Consider the following 26095-nt stretch of genomic DNA (forward strand, 5'->3'; position numbering starts at 1 on the left):
GTGTCTCATTTCCTGTTTCCTGAAAAATAATAGAGAGTAAAAGTAATTGGACATAGGCAGCACAGGGAGATGCTTCATAACAAGAAATTAAGTTATGTTTCTTTCCTTTTTAGAAATAAAGACTTCTTTTAATTTGAAAGTGTATTGATAGATCATTTCGGATTCCTGCCACCGGCCATTGCAACTTCTCTCCTTCCTTGTTTGTGTCAGGGCTGACTCCCACGGTAGCTGACAAAACATCTGGCAACAGGGATTTCAGAGCCAATGCTGTCTTTGTTCTTTGCTGTTCCATCACGGTGCATCATTAATATTTCTCTCTTTTCTTTCAGAGGAGCGTTGCTACTAACTGTGTCTTTTTTGCAGATAGCCACAATGCTTTCACTATTTGTATAAGTAAATTGCTTATATTTAATGTGTTGCAGCGCTCCTCTTATTAAAATGGCCTCTTACCCGCCTCCTACACTACCTGTGCCTATACCTGTAGGTGCTGCTGGCTTTGATCTAATGCAGTTTATTCAGTTTTAGAACCACCAAATGTCGCAGTTGATGATGGCAGTCCAGCAGCCGTGGCTGCATCAACTCTGCCACAACAGTCAGCCACATCCATGGCACTGACTCCATGCATTCCGAACTTTCAATGAACAACAAAGGGAATGGAATGAGTAGTATGCTCAGTTTGATGCTCACTGTGATACACATCAAGTGCGAGGTACTGTGAAACTTTCTTATTTCTTGTCAATGGCCAGCACCGGAGTTTACCACCTCACACACAAGTTATTCTCGACTAATAGGCCATAGTTTCTAGTTTTTGAAGATTTAGTTTCCACCCAAACTAAGTATGATGAGGATCAGACAGAAGTTACTGCAGCTTGTTACAAGTTCTTTCGATTGTGGAAAAAGCCAGAACAGACATACCGCCAGAGGGTCACTGAACTTCCTGGTTTGACACAACAATGTTGTTTTCAGTGTAGCTGTGGACAGAACACTATAGTGATGCAATGATTCATGACACCATTATGTATAATGTGCCTGATAGCAGGAATCGTGAATAAGTTCTCAAAAATTCTGATCCTACTTTGCAAGAAGTGTTACAAATTATTGAACATCAGGACTCATATGATAGTGCCGTGGAAAACTTTGAGGTACCTCCTGTCTGCTGTGTAACACAAAGTGACAAACAGGTACGGCCTTGCAACCAACCAATGCATGCAAACAGGCCACCATGCCGTGGATACAATAAACAAGAGTCAGCACAAGACAAAACTACTCGTGCTCTTCTTGGGGAAAGCGAGGTCATCTACAGTTTGTGTGCTTGAAACAGGAAAAGAACTCTACCCACGTTCACTCTCATAAGTGTGGAGTACCTTTTCACAGAGTGAATGTAGTTTTTTTTTAAACCGGCACTGGTAATGACCAAATCAGGATGTGCCTTCTCCCCTCCCAAGTGCTGCGCAATGAAAGTCAAACAAACTGTTTATGAACTTAGTCATTGCCAGACACTGGCACTTATGAACATTTGGGCTCACCATAGTTGACAAAATCTTGCACACGACTGTGTATAATAGTCAGGACAGTCTAGTGCCTGGTACATGTAGTTTTCCTGCCACTTTCCATTCTCACACCAGATCAATGACATTTACAATTTTGTATTCATGAGACTGTGAAAATATTTTTGATTAAATTAATTTCATTTATTTGGTCTTCGTATTTCAAGAAAAGGTACTTTCTGTTTCTACTTTCAACCCAAAAAACAGTGTTACTCAACTGATTGTGGATTTTCCTGATTTATTTTCTGAAAGACTTGGCAGAGCAAATAATCTTATGGTGCACGCTACGGTGAAATACAATACACAGCGTCGGTTTTTTCAGTTGCATCCCATTCCTCATGCATTTAGAGACAAAGTTGGAAGTGAAACTAAAGAGTGGCAAGACAATGGTGTTATTGCTCCTAACCCAGTGTCAATGGGCTTCTGCCGTAGTAATCTTACAAAGCCTTCTGGAAGACTTCGTCTTTGTGTTGACTTCAAATCCTCTGTGAATCCACAAACAATAATTGATACTTTTCTGTTGCCTTGCCCAGAAGAATTAATGGACAGGCATGGGGCAAGCCACTATTTTTCAAAATTGACTTATATGATGTGTATTTGCAAATACTGCTAGATGAGGAATCTCAGAAAGTGTTTGTGGTCAACACACATTTAGGATTATTCAAATTTTTGTGCTTACCCTTTGGGAGTGCTCCCTTGTCTGCTGCTTTCCAATGCTACCTAGAACAGCTTACAAAAAAATTTCCACTCTGTTCAAATTACTTGGACATATTGCGGTGTCAGGATGTGTTCCGGAGGAACATACCAGTAACCTTTGTATGCTTTTTCAAGCACTTTCAGCTGCAGGTTTTATGGGTCACCTTGATAAATGTGCCTTTTTCAGACTGAAATTCAGTAATCAGGCCATGCTGATAATAGCCAAGGTGTTCATCCCCTTCAATCACATTTACTAGCCATCTGTGACTTCCCTGCTCCACAAAATGTGATGGAACTGTAGTCATTCTACATCTACATCTACATTCATACTCTGCAAGCCACCTTACGGTGTGTGGCGGAGTCATTTCTTTGGAAGTTGACATATTATTTCCAATTTATACCCAACATATTGCGACTCTGTTGCATCTTTTGTGCCAGAAGAATGTGCCTTTTGTTTCGACCAGAGAGTGTCAGGATGCATTCCAGAAACTTAAAAAAAATGCCTTGTTAAGTGGCATATGCCTTGTTCATTTTGATCCCACTAAGCCTATGGTTTTAGCAGTAGACACTTTTTCGTACAACATCGAAGCTGTACTCCCACACAAATCTGGTTTGCAGGACTTTCGCTTCCAACTTATTGGCCAAGACTCAACGTAACTATCTCCAAATCGAGAAGGAAGTGCTTGCTATTATCTATGACATGACAAAGTTTCATCATTATCTGATTGGCGAGAAGTTTTACTTAGTGATGGACCATAAACCACTTCAGTCTCTGTTTCGTCCATCTAAACTTGTCCAACCACACACAGCTCAGAAGCTACAATGTTGTTGTTGTCAAGTATCAGTATGAAATACTGCACTGATGAATGTCAAAGCATTCAAATGCTGATGCCCTTTCTCGGCTTCGTGTTGGTCCTGATTCTAAATTGAATGTTACTGCTATATCTTGTTGTCAGATCAACATGCAGGACATGGAACTTTTATAGAATTTTCCACTGCACCACACGAAAATTGCAAGGGCCACAGAAGCAGACCCAGACTTGAACCTTTTGTTACACTATATCTGTACTGTGTGGCCTCTTCCAGTGAAAAATGTTCAGAATTCTTTTGTGCTCTGATATTTTGCTCATCAGCATTGCCTCAACATCCAGCATGGTGTATTGCAAACTGACTCTGGACAAACATTTGTGTTTATTCTTAAAGTGTTGCAATAAGATGTGTTGTGATGGCTCCACCCAGAACATTGAGGAATAGTATGTACAAAAGAATTAGCACGTCGGCACTGTACTTGACCAGGCATGGATGCCCACATTGAACAGATGACATCACAGTGTCGTGCTTGAGCTGAAAATCTATTGGCCCTGCGGAAAATGTTTTCAACCCAGCCAAAGTCTCAGTTGCCATGGCAGCAAATGCATATTGACTTTGCTGGTCCCTTTTGGAACACTGCTTGGCTCTTTTAGCAAATATCCATTTGCAGTGCCCATGAACTTGATTACATCGCATAGTACCATTCAGGCTTTGTCATCTATTTTTAGCTTAGAAAGTTTGGCTGAAATGTTGGTTACATACAATGGACCACAGTTTATGGTTCAGGACGTTGAACAGTTTTGTACAGCCAGTGGTATCAATCACCTTACCAGTGCTCCATTTCAGCCTCAATTGAACAGAGGAGCTGAACAGTTTGTGTGTATGTTCAAGCAACAGATGAGGGAACTAAGTGCAACCCACACATGGGAGCAAGCACTGCTGCTCTTCCTCACAGTGTACCACTCCCAATCCTGCAATGGTCCATCATCGGCAGGAAGTTTCTATGTGACTGGTGCCACCACACACTGCTCCAGTTGCTGCACCCACCGCAGCACCCACTACCCATACACTCTGCAGGTATTCCTTTGTGCCTAATGATTCTGTTCTTTTCATAGTTTTTGGTCACACCAGGCACTGGGAGAAAGGAACGATTCTTCGCAAATTGGGCACTTTCCTGTATTTAATTCAAGGTCCTGCTGGTTTTCTGCGCCACCATCAGAATCAGATTCGTACTCATCAGTTGCGAGATTCTTCCACAGATTTCCTGTCCCCAGATTTTCATCCTACTGGGATCTTGCAGCCACCGCGGCCAGCCCTGGATGCCTCTTTGGCATTGCCTGTGGGACCGATGGAGCTGGACCATAACCTTCACCGCCACAGCAGCTCAACTTCCTGGCACTTGTCCCGGTGCCCACTGTGGTGCCAATGTCGTCATCATTGCTGCCCTCTCTGTTTTTCAATGGACTGGTTCAGGAAGAGGGTGGGTGTCTTTCCGGGGTTATCCAAACCACATTCCCTTGGAGCGCAGGACAGACATCAGGGCTTGACTGGGGGCTTGATATTGGTCCCAGTTTTGGTTCCCAGTTCCTCAAGCCACCTGGCTTCCTGCAGCCTCCTCCACCCCCCCCCCCCCCCCTGTCATAAGATGGCTCCCTAAATGACAATAATACAGTTTTGGGGGGGGGGGGGGGGGAGGAGAAGGAATGTGCATTCATAACGCATTGACTGCACACCGACCAGTGCAGTGCCGTACCGTGAAACAGTATCAAGAAGGCACTGACTCGCATGCCAGTGGGAAGACCAGGCAGTGCCCCACCTCCAGGAATTCAGAGTTTGGCGCCTCCTGTCAATGCTGACTTAATCAGCTGCCTATCGCTGGTTGGCTTCAGTTCGGTCGCAGACCTCGAGAGCATCAGGAACATGTATTCTGTGAGTAGTAATAAAGAGTAAATGTAATTGCACATGATGGCCACCTCATAACAAGAAGTTAAGTTATGTTTCTTTCCCTTTTAGAAATAAAGAGTTCTATAACTATATGTAGAAATCATTTTGGATTCATGCCACTGGCCATTGCAACTTATCTCCTTCCTTATTTGTGTCAGTGTTGACACTCACAGCAGCTGACACAACTATCGCTGTCTTGCATATAACCTTGTCTTTCACCTCTAAGTTCTCAGGTTTTCAAATCTCACCTGGTGCCATCCTCAACAATCACTCTTTCCTTCTCATCGTATCCGGTAAGTCTCCCTTGACCCAGGTTTCTGGGTGACTTTTCTGAACTCTACCCCTTTTCCTAAACCTCTCCAGTCCTTTTCCTTCACCCGTCTTCCTTCCCACTCAACTCTCCTGCCAGAAGGGGGAGCCACTAGTTCTGAAAACTTGCATATGTAAAATCTTTTTCTGTATCTGTATTCTCCTGCTGCTGCTTGGTGAGCAGATTTTTTACCTAGCCAATTACATTATGACCTATTAGCCGATAGTTCATCAATATTCACTACTATCAGCACTTGTCTTCTTTGGAATTAGAGTTATTACATTCCCCTTGAAGTCTAAGGGTATTTTTACTGTCATAAATCTTGCACATCAGGCGGAATAGTTTTGTCATGGAACACCTCTCCCAAGGAACCCGATAATTGTTAGAGAAAGTCATCTACTTCAGGTGTCTTGTTTCATCTTAAGTCTTTCAGTACTAGGCTCAGTAACAGGTGAAGTTCCACATTAATCATTCCAACTTTGTAAACAGAAATACAGTAATGAAGCACCAAAAAACATGAGACTGTCAATAGTGGGGTTTAATCCACTGAAGAAAGAAAAAGAAAAGGAGGTCCAGAATACATGGATGATGAATTTATTTCATGGTTACACAAAATGCATGTAATCAGACATTATTTAGAAAATAAATATCCATACAGGACAGGGTGAAGAAGAAGAAGAAGAAGAAAACAAAAAAAATTCTTCAGTAACTAGAAACTATACCACAGAAACTGTTCATAATAATGTATGGACTACAGGTCAAAACAGTGGTGTTTTATTTGTATAGTTGTATTTTCTTGTCAGTTTACTTTCTGTTGTTTAATTATTATTATTATTATTATTTTAAAAAAAAGCTTCCTAAGGGTCCCTGACTGTAGGTATTATTAAGAATATATTACTATTGTGTTTTATGAGGGTTAAAAATCATTCGATGGAAGAAATGTTTGGTCATTATAACTTACTGACAGCGCGTTCTGGGGAAAGGGCCTCTAAATGTTTATCAGAATCATTACTGTTAGCATTAAATACATAGGTTAAAATATCAAGTGTCATGGAACAGTGGCAGACAAAGAGAGGTGCATAGTGGGCTGTGGTCCCAAATAAGGTCAAAACATGATCAGTAAGTAAGAGGCATATTGGAGTTCGAGGTTCCATATGTATACAAAACAAATATTGGGAAAGACAACAGAGGACACATCAAATGATATTCAACAATAGCTAGAAAAAGATGGGCTGGATATTGGTGCTCAAGGTTATTACAATGCCGCATCAGTGTCAAGTGTACATGGAGGAGTACAACGAAAAATTTGAGAAGTTAATCTGTTCAGTCTCTGAGCTAATCATTCCTTAACTATTTTTTGGGTTCATGCTTTCTCGCTTGTTCCCTCTAGTTTCAACTGTTTTTGGGCTGTAGAGAAGATATATTCATTCGTTCTCACCTTCTTCATACATATGGGAATTACTTGTAGAAAAAGCAGAAACAGTTTGAAACAGTTGTCTGATATTTGCTGGAGTACTCATTACAATTCAGTTAAAGTCATAAAAAAAATGTGGAAACAATTTTGAGCACTTTGGAAGATGTGCAACCTCCATCTTAGGCAAATCTTGACACTAGACTTGCAGCAAGCTTGCTCCTGCCAGCAATGTGTGATTTTACAGTTTTGACCTACAGCAACTTTTGCCTCACAATATTGGAGGAACATTAATTTATGTCCAACAATATCCACAGTCTCCAAGAATGACTTCAAGTAAAGGACTCACCAAATTAAAAACCCTGAATGAGGTTTTAGTGATGGAACAAACTACAGTTATAGACAATGCTGTTAGAGCTTTAACATATTAAAAATAATAGCAAACCAGTTACAAAATCAGGTTTATTAAACCCTGACGATGGTTATGACAGTTTTAAAACTGTATTCTTCAGAAGATGTAGGACCTGTTAACGACGTTACAACATTGTTTATGGCACAAAGATAGTACCATTACAACAAGCAAAATTCCAGGAAATATTACAATAAAAAAAGCATATTTAACATAAAATCACATTACCTTTAATCAAAGTGGGAGTCGTCGTCTGTGTCTAGTACATGTTATCCACTTAATCACCTTGTAAATACATTATATAAAAGTAGTAGCTATCTGCTGAAGGGTTTTGTCTTAAAACTTCTAATTTAAAAAAAAAAAAAAAAAAAATCACATATTTGATGCAGGATACAACAATATCTATTATGTCACTTGAAAGATTTGTATAAAACTGACATTAAATATAAAATGTGGCATCATGTCTTATAGAGCATCAATATGTCACATTCAGAGCTAGCAACATGTGCCAACTGGCTGAAGAGTGGAGGTACTAGACTTAAATTACCTCTGGAAGGTGGCTATCCTGCACGTCCTATATGTGTGTGTAGCTGCAGTGAGCAGCGTGTGTAACTTCTCTAGTACATATCATTAACAGAATTAACATATTCACCAAACAGTTGAAAAGAGGAGAGGGGGTAAATGGAGTGTTAGGGAGTGTTACTGAAGTCAAATGGCTTATAAAAGGCCCACAGGCTCAGGTAAACATGGCAGACTCTTTACAAAACATGCAAACTGCACAAGAAGTACTTGTGCTTGAATACACAACCATAAAAGTATCATGCTAAGGGGAGTGATCTACTGATAAAGTGTGCTTTATGAAGAAATGTGCAAGGAGGGGGTAGTTATAAAATAACCAGAAAAATAGTAAATGAAGCCTCACTAACCAGTGTATATGCCTAGAAATCATGATGATGTAAACAGAATAAAAACTAAAACATAAAAAGGGAGGGAATAAGTGTAAAACGGTATATTACTAAAATATTGAGCATCAACCAACTGTGGATGACAAAGTACATTGTAAAATAACAAGAGACATTCTTACTGAACACAGAATTTTGAGGAAAACAAACACTATGTGAAGCCCAGCACCGAGCAATCAATTTGGCCACTTGGCCCGAAGTAGATGCTTATAGCCTTCCAGGAACTGTCTGACGTGGTCAGATTCCCTGGGACTAAATGTGGATAAGAATTTAAGCTGGAATACGCATATTGATTTCCTATCAAATAAACTATGCAATTTTTTCATTTGCAATGCAAATACTAGCAAATTCCACTCACTTGAGTACACAAAATATTGCTTATCATAGTTATTTTGAATCTGTCATTAGATAGGGGATAATTTTCTGGGGAAGTTCAGTTCAAATAGTGTATCTTGAATACTAAAACTGCAAAAGAAAATTGTCCAATACATGTCTACTGCACAGCAAACAGAGTCTTGTTGCCCATTATTTCGTAAACTACAAATCCTAACTGCTACCTCCATATACATTTACAAAATTGTAATCTTCCTACAGTCTGGTCCCTTTAATCCCACAAACCAACCAATCTTCCTACACAGCAGACAAAAATTATTCGAGGACAGATGTTTTAATCATACGTATAACATAAGAAACAAAAATAATTTTATGCTACCCAGCCACTAGTTGAAATTATATGCACGGACTCCATAGTATCTGGGGATAACAATATATAATAAGTTAATTGGCAAGAACATATTGAATGTGAACCCAGAAATTTTAAAAATGATGCTATAGCAGATTCTGTGGGAGAAATTCTACTATTCAATAGAAAGATTCATAGAGGGTGAAATGATAATTTGAGGAAAGGGTAATTAAGTGTTATGTTTTATTGTATGTATATGTAACAAACTTGTATTATTATTATGATGCCACTTGTTAACATCAGCTGTTATTTGTTTATGTTGAAATTTTACTGCAATTTGACTTCTCTTCTGTACCTGAATCAAATGATTTAGATGATGAGCAAATAAATCCACTATCCGCAATTCTACTTGCATGTTGAAGCTGATCATTTAAAATGTTTTTCTCCAAGCACTTGAAAATTTCAAAATCTTCCCGTAAATCTAATCTATACCCTTTTACTTCTTTGTCTAAGATTCTGGTATCCCATAAATCCTTTAGAGTATGACCAGCAATAAATAAATATTCTGTGAAGATGGAATTGTGTACAGTACTACCTTTCTTTCTCAATAGACTTGATTGCTATACCAGTTTGTCCAATATAGTAACTGGAACAATTACTGCAGATCAGAATTTGAGAATGAATCCACAACATTTTTGATAGTATGCACAAGATGTTTCTTTAAGTTATTATTAGTAGAGAAACTTTATATATATTCACCAGAAAGTGTTTAATCCTATAGGACACATTGCCGAAAAATGTGATGGAAATGTATTTATTATTGTCTTCTTTACTGTAAGTGGATTTGTTACCTTTCGGTAGTTTTGCCACTGATGACATGATCTATTACATCTTGCTTATATCCACTTCTAGTAGCAATGGATTTCATTACATTAATTTCATTTTGTAAGTTACTAGGAGACAGGAGCACCTTTTTGGCACAATCAAAAGTGGAATGAAGAAATGCTAATTTGTGTCCTTGTGGATGAGAAGAATCATCTGGGATGATACTATCCAAGTACATTGGCTCATGTCTGCAGTTCGTAGTCTAGTGGCTAGCATTTCTGCCTCTGAATCACAGGGTCCCGGGTTTGATTTCCAGCCACACTGGGGTTTTTCTCTGCCTAGGGACTGGGTGTGTTGTCCTCATCATTTCGTCATCATTCATGAAAGTGGCTAGATTGAACTGCGTAAAGATTGGGACTTTGTACGGGCACTGATGACCATGCAGCTGAGTGCCCCACAAATCAAACATTATCATTACATTGGCTTATGGGGAACAGGGGAACATTAAAGCTGATGCTGTTATCTATTATAGGTATTTTAAGATTGAGGAAGTTTAGCTCCCTGCTTTCATTCTGAATATCTTTTGTGAGGCATATTTCCTTTTGAAACTATTGAATGTGCTGAACAACTGTCCTAATTCTTGGCCATTGCCATCAAAGGCAATAATTACACATCTACATAATGAGCATAAAATTGTATTTTTCTTTGTTATTCTGAGCTAGAATTGAAGAAAACGCTTTCCAGAGAATTCATGAAAATGTCAGCTAGGCGAGAAAGCTACACATTGCTATGCCATACGATTGTATGTAAATTTTACCACTGAATGTGAAATAACATATTTAAGTACCACCTGTAAAAAATTAATAATTCAGTGATTTGTACCTCAGTTAATTTTTTATACTGTAATAAATTCTTCTTAATGATGTTGAGAGTCAAATCAGTAGGTACATTAGTGTAAAGACTTATTATGTCAAATGAGATTAACCTAGTGTCCAGCATACATTTTATTGTTTTTATATTGTTGACTAAGTCAGCCCTACTCAAAAATTGCATTAGAAAATAAATGAGTAATGAAGCTGCCTAACTAAACTATTGTGTGCACTTCCTATACCATTGACTAAAGGACAGATCAGGTGGTTTTGTTTATGTAACTTGCACTGACTCCTAAGAACTGGCGGCTTCGGAGTCATGTTGACAAGCCATTTCTTTTGAAACTTCTCATAAAAGCTATTAGTGTTAGCTGAACATTTCCGTATTTCTTTTTGCAGGTTAATGGTGGGATTGGAGGCGACCTCAACAATCCAGTTTTCCTCAAAAAACTTTACAATTTTATGTATGTATTCTTTTACATAGGCTATAAGAGTAGAGTTTTCTGTGTCAGATTTAGTTATGAAAGCATCATTTTCTTTCCAGTTGTGATTAATAATATTAAATCAGTTTTTGATCTTTTTTACAAAAGTTAGCTCTTAATGCAATTTATTTTTCTATAATATTATTACACTCATGTGCCATCTCGGCTTGTCTGACCTTTTCAAATAACAGACAAATCATTAAGTTCAGGGCAACATTGCATTTGAAGCCTTTTCGTAACATAAAAAAAAAAAAAAAAAAAAAAAAAAAAAAAAAAAAAAAAAAAAAAAAAATGGAATAACGTAGCTGTGGGCAGAGCTTGTGTAGTATGCATTTCTGCTGCTAAAAGTGTATAGCACATCTCACTGCCAGCCCAGTGCTGCCTATGTTGTTGACCTCACTTGTTCTGTTCTTTTGCAGTGATTGGTTTTGCTAGCACTGTTTTGTTCTTGTTTCATTTTTTACTACTGGGAGTTTAAGTGAACAACGTGCAGCAGTGAAATTTTGTTTTCTACTTACTAAAAATGCTGCTGATACTGTTTTGATGTTGAAAACAGCTTACCAAGATGATGCTATGGCAAAAACTCAAGTGTACGAGTGGTTTGCTCGATTTAAAAATGGCAACATGTCGATAATGACAAACCTCATTCTGGACATCCATCAACTGCCCAAATCGACAAAAATTCATTTGGTGTTTGTTCCCCCGGGTGAGACCATCAATCTAACGTTTTATTTGGAGGGTTTAAGAAGATGGAAGCACTGCTTGGACAAATGTATTACTTCTAATGGAGAGTATTTTGAAGGAGATAAGGTTGCTTTGTAAACAATTTGAATATTTATAGCTTTTAAAAAATTTACCCCCTAGTATATTTTCCTCTTGAGTGAAAATGATTTCAGTCTTATTCAATATTCTGTCAAAAAAATGATGCTTAGTGTTAGTATCTGTAGTAATTGTAATGTTGTTATTAACCTATGTCCTACTTTAAATTTTAGCAGTTTCTGTTTATGTCTTGCCATAATTTCAGATGTACTATTATAAAAGCCACTCGATCCAGCCTTTAGTCAACAGTATAGCAAGTGCACACTACAGTTTAGCTAGGTGGCATCATTACAAAATCCATGACTGGTTCATTTTCAAATGCAACTTCAGAGTTAAAAATATTGCTGAATTAGTCAACAAAATGAAAACAATAAAATGTACTCCAGATGCTAAGTTGGTCTCATTTGACATAGTCTTTGTGCTAATGTATCTACTGATTTGACTCTTGACGTTACTGAGAAGAATTTATTACAGTATAAACAATTAATTGACATACAAATCACTGGCCCTATTAATTTGTTACAGGTGGTACTTGTGAGATAATGAGCATTTTGCTCTCATTTTAAATATATGGCCGAAAGAGCCAGTCTACAGGAATTGTGGAATGAACCCATCATCCAGGACCACGTGCCACAAAGTCCGCAGATTTATCATGAAATGGGGAAATTCACCGGTGTCTGTTGTCTATTGAGGCCTAAGCACTGTAGTGTGTGAGTGAGAGAGACGAGAACCTATGTCATAGGGAAATCCAGTAGAAGGCTTTTGTAGCCAGAGATACATAGCAGTGTTAAATATGGTGGACATAAGATCGGCCATGAAGGGAAACATTTATGGAAACTGTTTAATTCTGTAGTAATGCAGGGAATCAAGCCACAGTAATTTTAATCTGCCATCCTCCATAAATTTTTTGTTGCGATCCCAATAAAACTTGAATATTGATCATATCTATGAAAGTTTAGGATTTACTGTTAAAGTGAAATTAACAAGTTTTGTAAAAAAGACCTGAATGCTAAAATCTGAACACTATGGTCAATCTTAAAAATTGACATTTCATATAGAAGTGCATCATTAAAATGACAGATGTTGTAAATATCAACTCTGTAACTTTATTTGTTTAAAAGATATAGTAAATTTAATTTATAAGTATTTACAGTTAAGCATCAGATCATCATTTCGTCCACCCAAAACACGTTGAATGATGACAGCATGGCACCTTATTGACTCATTATGCAATAAAATATTCATTGTAAAGTTTAGTGCCTAATAGTTACTTTTGTTTTTTATTTATTTATCTGAAAGCACATTGGTGCAAAGCTACTGGCCATGGCAGTCAAAGCTAAGAAGGAAATTGTATTGGTTTTATGTAAAGAATTTAACATTAAGTGTCTAATTTAGGGCATGTAATGCAACACTTGCGGTTCACCCCCTAGACAAGTTTGAGCCATTCGATGAAGAGGAACCACATGTGAGCCCGAACATCTTTTGGGAGATCAGCTCGCAATTGGGGGCTCATCCGGGATAGGAAGTTGGAAAGTGTTAGTTGAGGGATAAGAATCTTGCAAAGTGTTAGAACAGGATTGGATTTTGGAAAGTGTTAGTTACAGAATATGAACTCTGGGAAGTTTAGAATCGGATTTGAATTTTGCAAAGTGTTTCCAAAAGTATTATATAAATTTCAATAGGTAGGACCTCTCGCGAAAGTTAAATGTGAGATCGGTTCAGGACTGAATATTAGTTTTCTTTAATAGCTGTGAAATTACAATTGTAATTCTCACAGTTAATGACATTCCGCAGTGTGTATTACAATTACTGCATTATAAATACTCCATTTTTTTTGGCAGCCATTATGTCAGTGGTTTTTTTTACTGAATGTAAATACAGATATAGCAAATTCTAAGATGACCAGGGGCCTCTAATGGGCTTAGTCCACCGCTGTTATGGAAAGATGTGCTTAATAGTAGTACACATCCTACTAAAATATAATTTTATATTAGAATCAGATTGTTATTCAAATATATGAGAAGTTAATATTTAAACTGTCTTATCTCAAATAACTGCTTTGTTCTGTGAGCTTTCACTTGGCGTTATGAGGACACCAATTTTATGTTTATGTGGCTAGATTCTAAGCTTAGGAGTCCTTGGGCTCATGATTATGCACTTTTTCTTTTGCAAATCAGTAAATATGAAGCAACATTTGTTAAGTAATTCTTTAATTCTGTCTAAATATTTTCCTGAAGATTTGATGGGTAGATCACATAACTAATGAGGAGGTACTGAATAGGATTGGGGAGAAGAGGAGTTTGTGGCACAACTTGACCAGAAGAAGGGATCGGTTGGTAGGACATGTTCTGAGGCATCAAGGGATCAGCAATTTAGTATTGGAAGGCAGCGTGGAGGGTAACAATCGTAGGGGGAGACCAAGAGATGAATACACTAAGCAGATTCAGAAGGATGTAGGTTGCAGTAGGTACTGGGAGATGAAGAAGCTTGCACATGATAGAGTACCATGGAGAGCTGCATCAAACCAGTCTCAGGACTGAAGACCACAACAACAACAACAATATTTTCCTTTGGGGTCCTTGGAATTTTTAAATATTTGATCACTTTTAAAGAATTTTTCAGCTTTTTCTACATAATCTTCTTTAGTAATGATAACAGGTGTGAAAATTACTGAACCATCAGTTTAATAACTGATAAAATTTGCAAAACACTAACATGAATTCCTTACAGAAGAATAGAAAAACTGTAGGAGCCAACCTCAGGGAAGATTGGTTTGGATGCCAGAGAAATGTAGAAACTCTTGAGGCAATACTGACCTTATGATTTATCTTAGAAGATAGGTTAAGGAAAGGCTATGGCATTTGTAGACTTGGAGAAACTTTTTGAGAATGCTGATTGGACTACTCTCATTCACTGGACTACTCTCTTTGAAATTTTGAAGGTAGCAGGGATAAAATACAGGGAGCAAAAGGCTATTTACAACTTGTACAGAAATCAGATGGCAGTTAAAAGAATCAAGAGGCATGAAAGGGAAGCAGTGGTTAAGAAAGGAGTGAGACAGAACTGTAGCCAGTTCCTGATTTTGTTCAATCTGTACACTGAGCAAGCAGTAAAGGAAACCAAAGAAAAATTTGGAGTAGGAATTAAAGATCAGGCAGAAGAAATAAAAACTTTGAAATTTGCCAGTGACAATATAATTCTGTCAGAGAAGCAAAGGACTTAGAAGAGTAGTTGAACAAAATGTAGACTAGAAACTTCCTGGCAGATTAAAACTGTGTGTCCGACCGAGACTCGAACTCGGGAACTTTGCCTTTCGCGGGCAAATGCTCTACCATCTGAGCTACCGAAGCACGACTCACGCCCGGTACTCACAGCTTTACTTCTGCCAGTATCTCGTCTCCTACCTTCCAAACTTTACAGAAGCTCTTCTGCGAACCATGCAGAACTAGCACTCCTGAAAGAAAGGATATAGCGGAGACATGGCTTAGCACACAGTTTTAATCTGCCAGGAAGTTTCATATCAGCGCACACTCCGCTGCAGAGTGAAAATCTCATTCTGGAAACATCCCCCAGGCTGTGGCTAAGCAATGTCTCCACTATATCCTTTCTTTCAGGAGTGCTAGTTCTGCATGGTTCGCAGAAGAGCTTCTGTAAAGTTTGGAAGGTAGGAGACGAGATACTGGCAGAAGTAAAGCTGTGAGTCACGGGCGTGAGTCGTGCTTCGGTAGCTCATATGGTAGAGCACTTGCCCCTCGAAAGGCAAAGGTCCCGAGTTCGAGTCTCGGTCGGACACACAGTTTTAATCTGCCAGGAAGTTTCATATCAGCGCACACTCCGCTGCAGAGTGAAAATCTCATTCTGGAAACATCCCCCAGGCTGTGGCTAAGCCATGTCTCCGCTATATCCTTTCTTTCAGGAGTGCTAGTTCTGCATGGTTCGCAGAAGAGCTTCTGTAAAGTTTGGAAGGTAGGAGACGAGATACTGGCAGAAGTAAAGCTGTGAGTACCGGGCGTGAGTCGTGCTTCGGTAGCTCAGATGGTAGAGCACTTGCCCGCGAAAGGCAAAGGTCCCGAGTTCGAGTCTCGGTCGGACACACAGTTTTAATCTGCCAGGAAGTTTCATATCAGCGCACACTCCGCTGCAGAGTGAAAATCTCATTCTGGAAACATCCCCCAGGCTGTGGCTAAGCCATGTCTCCGCTATATCCTTTCTTTCAGGAGTGCTAGTTCTGCATGGTTCGCAGAAGAGCTTCTGTAAAGTTTGGAAGGTAGGAGACGAGATACTGGCAGAAGTAAAGCTGTGAGTACCGGGCGTGAGTCGTGCTTCGGTAGCTCAGATGGTAGAGCACTTGCCCGCGAAAGGCAAAGGTCCCGAGTTCGAGTCTCGGTCGGACACACAGTTTTAATCTGCCAGGAAGTTTCATATCAGCGCACACTCCGCTGCAGAGTGAAAATCTCATTCTGGAAACATCCCCCAGGCTGTGGCTAAGCCATGTCTCCGCTATATCCTTTCATTCAGGAGTGCTAGTTCTGCATGGTTTGCAGAAGAGCTTCTGTAAAGTTTGGAAGGTAGGTGACGAGATACTGGCAGAAGTAAAGCTGTGAGTACCGGGCGTGAGTCGTGCTTCGGTAGCTCAGATGGTAGGGCACTTGCCCGCGAAAGGCAAAGGTCCCGAGTTCGAGTCTCGGTCGGACACACAGTTTTAATCTGCCAGGAAGTTTCATATCAGCGCACACTCCGCTGCAGAGTGAAAATCTCATTCTGGAAACATCCCCCAGGCTGTGGCTAAGCCATGTCTCCGCTATATCCTTTCTTTCAGGAGTGCTAGTTCTGCATGGTTCGCAGAAGAGCTTCTGTAAAGTTTGGAAGGTAGGAGACGAGATACTGGCAGAAGTAAAGCTGTGAGTACCGGGCGTGAGTCGTGCTTCGGTAGCTCAGATGGTAGAGCACTTGCCCGCGAAAGGCAAAGGTCCCGAGTTCGAGTCTCGGTCGGACACACAGTTTTAATCTGCCAGGAAGTTTCATATCAGCGCACACTCCGCTGCAGAGTGAAAATCTCATTCTGGAAACATCCCCCAGGCTGTGGCTAAGCCATGTATCCGCTATATCCTTTCTTTCAGGAGTGCTAGTTCTGCATGGTTCGCAGAAGAGCTTCTGTAAAGTTTGGAAGGTAGGAGACGAGATACTGGCAGAAGTAAAGCTGTGAGTACCGGGCGTGAGTCGTGCTTCGGTAGCTCAGATGGTAGAGCACTTGCCCGCGAAAGGCAAAGGTCCCGAGTTCGAGTCTCGGTCGGACACACAGTTTTAATCTGCCAGGAAGTTTCATATCAGCGCACACTCCGCTGCAGAGTGAAAATCTCATTCTGGAAACATCCCCCAGGCTGTGGCTAAGCCATGTCTCCGCTATATCCTTTCTTTCAGGAGTGCTAGTTCTGCATGGTTCGCAGAAGAGCTTCTGTAAAGTTTGGAAGGTAGGAGACGAGATACTGGCAGAAGTAAAGCTGTGAGTACTGGGCGTGAGTCGTGCTTCGGTAGCTCAGATGGTAGAGCACTTGCCCGCGAAAGGCAAAGGTCCCGAGTTCAAGTCTCGGTCGGACACACAGTTTTAATCTGCCAGGAAGTTTCATATCAGCGCACACTCCGCTGCAGAGTGAAAATCTCATTCTGGAAACATCCCCCAGGCTGTGGCTAAGCCATGTCTCCGCTATATCCTTTCTTTCAGGAGTGCTAGTTCTGCATGGTTCACAGAAGAGCTTCTGTAAAGTTTGGAAGGTAGGAGACGAGATACTGGCAGAAGTAAAGCTGTGAGTACCGGGCGTGAGTCGTGCTTCGGTAGCTCAGATGGTAGAGCACTTGCCCGCGAAAGGCAAAGGTCCCGAGTTCGAGTCTCGGTCGGACACACAGTTTTAATCTGCCAGGAAGTTTCATATCAGCGCACACTCCGCTGCAGAGTGAAAATCTCATTCTGGAAACATCCCCCAGGCTGTGGCTAAGCCATGTCTCCGCTATATCCTTTCTTTCAGGAGTGCTAGTTCTGCATGGTTCGCAGAAGAGCTTCTGTAAAGTTTGGAAGGTAGGAGACGAGATACTGGCAGAAGTAAAGCTGTGAGTACCGGGCGTGAGTCGTGCTTCGGTAGCTCAGATGGTAGAGCACTTGCCCGCGAAAGGCAAAGGTCCCGAGTTCGAGTCTCGGTCGGACACACAGTTTTAATCTGCCAGGAAGTTTCATATCAGCGCACACTCCGCTGCAGAGTGAAAATCTCATTCTGGAAACATCCCCCAGGCTGTGGCTAAGCCATGTCTCCGCTATATCCTTTCTTTCAGGAGTGCTAGTTCTGCATGGTTCGCAGAAGAGCTTCTGTAAAGTTTGGAAGGTAGGAGACGAGATACTGGCAGAAGTAAAGCTGTGAGTACCGGGCGTGAGTCGTGCTTCGGTAGCTCAGATGGTAGAGCACTTGCCCGCGAAAGGCAAAGGTCCCGAGTTCGAGTCTCGGTCGGACACACAGTTTTAATCTGCCAGGAAGTTTCATATCAGCGCACACTCCGCTGCAGAGTGAATATCTCACTCTGGAAACATCCCCCAGGCTGTGGCTAAGCCATGTCTCCGCTATATCCTTTCTTTCAGGAGTGCTAGTTCTGCATGGTTCACAGAAGAGCTTCTGTAAAGTTTGGAAGGTAGGAGACGAGGTACTGGCAGAAGTAAAGCTGTGAGTACCGGGCGTGAGTCGTGTTTCGGTAGCTCAGATGGTAGAGCACTTGCCCGCGAAAGGCAAAGGTCCCGAGTTCGAGTCTCGGTCGGACACACAGTTTTAATCTGCCAGGAAGTTTCATATCAGCGCACACTCCGCTGCAGAGTGAAAATCTCATTCTGGAAACATCCCCCAGGCTGTGGCTAAGCCATGTCTCCGCTATATCCTTTCTTTCAGGAGTGCCAGTTCTGCATGGTTCGCAGAAGAGCTTCTGTAAAGTTTGGAAGGTAGGAGACGAGATACTGGCAGAAGTAAAGCTGTGAGTACCGGGCGTGAGTCGTGCTTCGGTAGCTCAGATGGTAGAGCACTTGCCCGCGAAAGGCAAAGGTCCCGAGTTCGAGTCTCGGTCGGACACACAGTTTTAATCTGCCAGGAAGTTTCATATCAGCGCACACTCCGCTGCAGAGTGAAAATCTCATTCTGGAAACATCCCCCAGGCTGTGGCTAAGCCATGTCTCCGCTATATCCTTTCTTTCAGGAGTGCTAGTTCTGCATGGTTCGCAGAAGAGCTTCTGTAAAGTTTGGAAGGTAGGAGACGAGATACTGGCAGAAGTAAAGCTGTGAGTACCGGGCGTGAGTCGTGCTTCGGTAGCTCAGATGGTAGAGCACTTGCCCGCGAAAGGCAAAGGTCCCGAGTTCGAGTCTCGGTCGGACACACAGTTTTAATCTGCCAGGAAGTTTCATATCAGCGCACACTCCGCTGCAGAGTGAAAATCTCATTCTGGAAACATCCCCCAGGCTGTGGCTAAGCCATGTCTCCGCTATATCCTTTCTTTCAGGAGTGCTAGTTCTGCATGGTTCGCAGAAGAGCTTCTGTAAAGTTTGGAAGGTAGGAGACGAGATACTGGCAGAAGTAAAGCTGTGAGTACCGGGCGTGAGTCGTGCTTCGGTAGCTCAGATGGTAGAGCACTTGCCCGCGAAAGGCAAAGGTCCCGAGTTCGAGTCTCGGTCGGACACACAGTTTTAATCTGCCAGGAAGTTTCATATCAGCGCACACTCCGCTGCAGAGTGAAAATCTCATTCTGGAAACATCCCCCAGGCTGTGGCTAAGCCATGTCTCCGCTATATCCTTTCTTTCAGGAGTGCTAGTTCTGCATGGTTCGCAGAAGAGCTTCTGTAAAGTTTGGAAGGTAGGAGACGAGATACTGGCAGAAGTAAAGCTGTGAGTACCGGGCGTGAGTCGTGCTTCGGTAGCTCAGATGGTAGAGCACTTGCCCGCGAAAGGCAAAGGTCCCGAGTTCGAGTCTCGGTCGGACACACAGTTTTAATCTGCCAGGAAGTTTCATATCAGCGCACACTCCGCTGCAGAGTGAAAATCTCATTCTGGAAACATCCCCCAGGCTGTGGCTAAGCCATGTCTCCGCTATATCCTTTCTTTCAGGAGTGCTAGTTCTGCATGGTTCGCAGAAGAGCTTCTGTAAAGTTTGGAAGGTAGGAGACGAGATACTGGCAGAAGTAAAGCTGTGAGTACTGGGCGTGAGTCGTGCTTCGGTAGCTCAGATGGTAGAGCACTTGCCCGCGAAAGGCAAAGGTCCCGAGTTCAAGTCTCGGTCGGACACACAGTTTTAATCTGCCAGGAAGTTTCATATCAGCGCACACTCCGCTGCAGAGTGAAAATCTCATTCTGGAAACATCCCCCAGGCTGTGGCTAAGCCATGTCTCCGCTATATCCTTTCTTTCAGGAGTGCTAGTTCTGCATGGTTCACAGAAGAGCTTCTGTAAAGTTTGGAAGGTAGGAGACGAGGTACTGGCAGAAGTAAAGCTGTGAGTACCGGGCGTGAGTCGTGTTTCGGTAGCTCAGATGGTAGAGCACTTGCCCGCGAAAGGCAAAGGTCCCGAGTTCGAGTCTCGGTCGGACACACAGTTTTAATCTGCCAGGAAGTTTCATATCAGCGCACACTCCACTGCAGAGTGAAAATCTCATTCTGGAAACATCCCCCAGGCTGTGGCTAAGCCATGTCTCCGCTATATCCTTTCTTTCAGGAGTGCCAGTTCTGCATGGTTCGCAGAAGAGCTTCTCTAAAGTTTGGAAGGTAGGAGACGAGATACTGGCAGAAGTAAAGCTGTGAGTACCGGGCGTGAGTCGTGCTTCGGTAGCTCAGATGGTAGAGCACTTGCCCGCGAAAGGCAAAGGTCCCGAGTTCGAGTCTCGGTCGGACACACAGTTTTAATCTGCCAGGAAGTTTCATATCAGCACACACTCCGCTGCAGAGTGAAAATCTCATTCTGGAAACATCCCCCAGGCTGTGGCTAAGCCATGTCTCCACTATATCCTTTCTTTCAGGAGTGCTAGTTCTGCATGGTTCGCAGAAGAGCTTCTGTAAAGTTTGGAAGGTAGGAGACGAGATACTGGCAGAAGTAAAGCTGTGAGTACCGGGCGTGAGTCATGCTTCGGTAGCTCAGATGGTAGAGCACTTGCCCGCGAAAGGCAAAGGTCCCGAGTTCGAGTCTCGGTCGGACACACAGTTTTAATCTGCCAGAAGTTTCATATCAGCGCACACTCCGCTGCAGAGTGAAAATCTCATTCTGGAAAATGTAGACTGTCTTGAAAGGAGAATATAAGATGAACATCAACAAAAGCAAAACGAGGATGATGGAATGGAGTCAGTTTAAACCAGGTGCTGCTAAGGGAATCAGATTAGGAAACGAGACACTTGAAGTAGTGGATGAATTTTGCTATTTAGGCAGCAAAATGGCTGATGATGGCCGAGGTAGAGGGCATATATAATGTAGACTGGCAATGGCAAGAAAAGCATCTCTGAAGAAGAGAAATTTGTTAACATCAAATATAGATTTAACTGTTAGGAAGTCTTTTCTAAAGATACTTGTCTGGAATGTAGCCATGTATGGAATGAAACATGGACAATAAACAGTTTAGATAAAAAGAGAATAGAAGCTTTCAGAATGTGACGCTACAGAAGAATGCTGAAGATTGGATGGATCAATCACATAACTAATGAGGAAGTACTGAATAGAATTGGGGAGACCAGAAATTTGTTGTACAACTTGACCAAAAGAAGGGGTAGATTAATAGGACACATTGTGAGACATCAAGGGATCACCAGTTTAGTACTGGAGGGAAGTATAATGGTAAAAATTTTAGAGGGAGACCAAGGGATGAATACAGTAAGCAGATCCAGAAAGAGGTAGGTTGCAGTAGTTATTCAGAGATGAAAAGACTCGCTCAGGGGCTAGAGTAGCATGGAGATCTGCATCAAACCAGTCTTCGGACTGAAGACAAGAACAGCATATAGTACAGGTTGAACAGATATTGAATATTTGGATGAAAGTTCAGGTGTGCAAGTTTAAACCTCCATAGCACACAGGCACCTGAGCAGCAACCCATCGTCCCTCAAGGCCTGACCAGTGGTTTAGTTAAAAATGTCTATAGCACTGTGGCTGCAACAGTGGATTCAAACATGTCTTAAGCACCTGGGTGATGGTGAAGCAATGGGTGTTAGAATGTAAGAAACAATAAAAAGGTGAAGTTGTTTCAACCAAGTATCTGGTCTCATTTCTGAATAATATACTTAGGTAAGAGTTTGTAACTAATAAACTTTCTTCATCTTACCTATCTTTTCATAGTGAACTTCCTCTTCCTCTTCATCGGTGTTCCTTTGGAATAGAAAGGCCGCACCAAGAGCTGCACAAAGAGAAACGGAAACACTTGTTATGATGTACAACAACAAAGAGCTCTTTGTGCAGCTTACACACACACACACACACACACACTCACACTCACACTCTATGCAAAGAAGAATGACCACATCATAGTATATACCGTCCGCCCCAGTAGCTGAGTGGTCAGCGTGACGGATTGCCGTCCTCTGGGCCCGGGTTCGATTCCCGGCTGGGTCGGAGATTTTCTCCGCTCAGGGACTGGGTGTTGTGTTGTGTTCATCATCATTTCATCCCCATCCGGCGTGCAGGTCGCCCAATGTGGCGCCGAATGTAATAAGACCTGCGATATGGCGGCCGGACCTGCCCCGCGAGGGGCCTCCCGGCCAATGACGCCAAACGCTCATTTCCATTTCCATAGTATATACCAGTATTCATTCCATAGAAAGTGAGTTAAAACTTGTCCTTTCTAACCTCCCTTTTAAAAAATGTTAAAAATATGATACACAGTTTCTTGTTATTACAGGAAACTGATTGTTTAGTGCGGCAGGAAAATGGGTATTACAGCTCATATTGTAATTTCTTCTTTAACATTATACCTATCGAATGTACTGTAGCTTTTTACAAGGAACAAAAAAATGTATGGATATGTTAGGGAATTTGTGATTAAAGAGATCACAGAATTCTCAGCAATGAATTATTGTGAATGAATTTATTCTGTAAGGGAGAGTTTCATTGCTGAGATCATTATACAGGTACATAGATTTTGTCAGTGATGATTTTAAGTACTTTCATGGGCCCAACAGCTCTAGTACACAGTATTTCACTTGTACAGAACATAGGCTGCAAGCAGGTTTCCCTGAGATTCAGGACCTATATTTGGAATTCAGTAAGAGTAATATTTATATTTTTGTCATTAAAATGAATTCCCCTTGTTCCAGCTGATTCATCTAGGCTTTGCTTTTCTCTGCAGATGTGTGTCTTTGATTCCAAAGCCTCCGAAGATACATTGTATGGCCACAGCCACTGCAAAACCTAAATTTTAGGAGACACCTGTAGATTTTTTTAAATGCTTGACTTGGACTTAAGACATTCACAAAGCCTCTTATAGACATATACAGATACCATAGTCTTAGTTGCAGCATCTACATCTGCATCTATACTCTGCAAACCACAATAAAGTGCATGGCAGATGGTACATCCCATTGTACCAGCTAGTAGGGCTTTTTTCAGTTCCATTCACATATGGAGCATGAAAGGAATGCTTAAATGTATCTGTGTGTATGCTTTAATTAGTCTAATCTCATCTTTATGATCCCTATGGTAAGGATACGTTGGGGACTGTAATATACACTGAAGCACCAAAGAAACTGGAATAGCCATGCGTATTCAAATACAGAGTTATGTAAACAGGCAGAAGGAGAGGCTGGCAAAGCTACTGCACATTTTTTAGATTGAATTCAGCTGATGGGTATCCCTGCATAAAGAAAGTCCCTCTAACAAAGAAATCATCTTCAGAGGTGGTCAGGTATCCAAATACAGAAGGAATTAGCATATTCCATCAAAATATAAGAGGGATTAGAGTTGGTGAGCTGGTTATAGATGTTGACTCTGACATTATTGGTATATTGGAGTACCACTTAAATACTTTGACAATTCAGAGGCTTCCTTTACCAGGATACAGATTAGCTGGCTGTTTTTCAAGGAGTTCTTTGTGGAGTAGGGGAGCGGCGATGTACGTAAAAAATAGTATTCCATTTGAGTCTGTAGACGTATCATGGCACTGCACTGAACAGATATTTGAGTGTTGTGCAGGAGCAGTTGAACTTAATGAAACTAAACTTGTAATTGTTGTTGTTTATAGGTCCCAGAACTATGAGTTCAGAGCATCTCTGCTCAAGCTAGAGAGGGTTCTTGGTTCGCTTTATAGGAAGTACAAAAATTAATTATATGTGGTGACTTCAATATTAATTTTGTATGTGATTGTGCAAGGAAAAGGATGTTGGTAGATATCCTAAACTCATATGATCTGATGCAGACTATCTTTTTTTCAACCAGGGTGCAGGGGAACAGTAGCACAGCCATAGAAAGCATTTTTATTCACTCTTCATCATTAAAGGCCATTTGGTTAGTAAAAGAGTGAATGGCCTTTTGGGCCATGATGCACAAATTTTAACAATAAAAGGCTTTTGTACTCAAACAAATGTCACATATAATTACAAACTATGTAGGAAAGCTAATGCAATGGCAACAGAGAGTTTTTTAAACCTTGTTAAGAAACAGGAGTGGCAGATTGTTTATAGTGTCGATAATATAGAGAGAGCACTCTGTCTTCAGGCCACAAGTGGCCCATCAGGACCAACCGACTGCCGTATCATCCTCAGATGAGGATGTGGGTAGGAGGGGCATGTAGTCAGCACATCGCTCTCCGGGTCGTTACGATGGTTTTCTTTGACCAGAGCCACTACTATTCAGTTGAGTAGCTCCTCAATTGGCATCATGAGGCTGAGTGCACCCCAATAACATAGATGAGAAATAGAATGCATTCCTTAGCACATTTCTCACACTCTTTGAGAGTTTCTTTCCATTAGAATGTACTAAACAGGGCACTAGCAGCAAAAGGCAGCCTGGATGGCTGACGGGGGAGGGGGAGGGGGGGGGGGCGGGGGGAAGGATATCAAGTAGAACAAAGTGGAAATTACATCAAAATGTTAGAAGCAATCACAATCAAGCTACAGTACCCCAATACAAACAGTATTGTAAGGTGCTTAAAAATTTTACTAGAAAGGCAAAGAGTATGTGGTACACAAACAGAATAGCTAATTCACATGATAAAATTAAAATAATATGGTCAGTTGTGAAGAAAGTGTCTGGTCGTCAGCACAAAGTCAACTATATAAAGTCAGTTTGCAGTAAAAATACTGATAAGTCAGATATATGTACAGTATTTAACAATCATTTTCTGAGCACTGCTGCTGAATTAAATAAAAACTTAGTTTCTGCTGGGAATTACATAACTCTCTTGGAAAATTTCTTTCCAAGAATGATGTCTGAAATACTCCCCCATGATACCGACAAGGGGGAGATCGAGTCAATCATTAAATCACTGAGGTCTCTCATGCATATGATGGATTGCCTAGCAGAATCTTAAAGTACTGTGCTGCACATGTTAGCCCTGTACTTAGCCATATTTGTAATTTTTCCTTTAAGAATGGTAAGTTTCCTAAAAGATTAAAGTACTCACTCGTAAAGCCATTTTATAGAAAGGGAGAAAGGGATAATGTAGACAATTTTAGACCTTTTCTATGCCATCAGTGTTTGCTGAAGTTGCCGAAAAAGCTGTATGTGTAAGGATAATTGAGCATTTTACATCACATAATTTGCTATCAAATATACAGTTTGGCTTTAAAAGTGGTATAACAATTGAAAATGCTATATTCTCTTTTCTCTGTGAGGTACTGGATGGGTTAAACAAAAGGTTTCGAATGCTGGGCATATTTTTTGATTTAACTAAGGCTTTTGATTGTGTTGACCACAAAATATTGCTCCAGAAGTTGGACCACTATGGAATACGGGGATACACAATTGGTTCACCTCTTACTTTAACAACAGACAGAAAAAGGTCATTATTCACATAGTTGAGAATGGCTGTGAAGTGGGGTATGAGTGGGTTATGGTCTGTTGCAGGGTGCCCCAGGGATCAGTATTAGGGCACTCCTGTTCTTTATTATATAATGATGAGACTTGGTAGTAAAGGAGGTTGTGTGCAACATTGGCTTGGTTTCAGATAGTGCAGTTCATGACATAAGTTCATAGCTTGTAGAAAATAAACTAATGCTAGAGTGCAGTAAGACTCTGTTTTTACAGTTTGTAACACACAATTCAACAAAACTCAAAATTTTAATTTCACGGAATGGGCGTATGATTAGTGAAACTGAACAGTTCAAATTTCTAGGTGTTCA

The 26095-nt window shown here is 41.1% G+C and overlaps 1 protein-coding gene across 1 annotated transcript in view; it reads right to left on the reverse strand.

Annotated features, from left to right (window-relative positions):
* Positions 1-26095, reverse strand: part of LOC124616677 — a 169005-nt gene that overhangs the window by 12293 nt on the left and 130617 nt on the right. The window contains exon 10 of the mRNA XM_047145006.1: positions 22087-22158. Within this exon, the coding sequence (XP_047000962.1) occupies positions 22087-22158 (72 nt within the window). The remainder of the gene's footprint in view (positions 1-22086; positions 22159-26095) is intronic.

The sequence above is a fragment of the Schistocerca americana genome, chromosome 5 (assembly GCF_021461395.2).
Source record: "Schistocerca americana isolate TAMUIC-IGC-003095 chromosome 5, iqSchAmer2.1, whole genome shotgun sequence".
Taxonomy (NCBI): domain Eukaryota; kingdom Metazoa; phylum Arthropoda; class Insecta; order Orthoptera; family Acrididae; genus Schistocerca; species Schistocerca americana.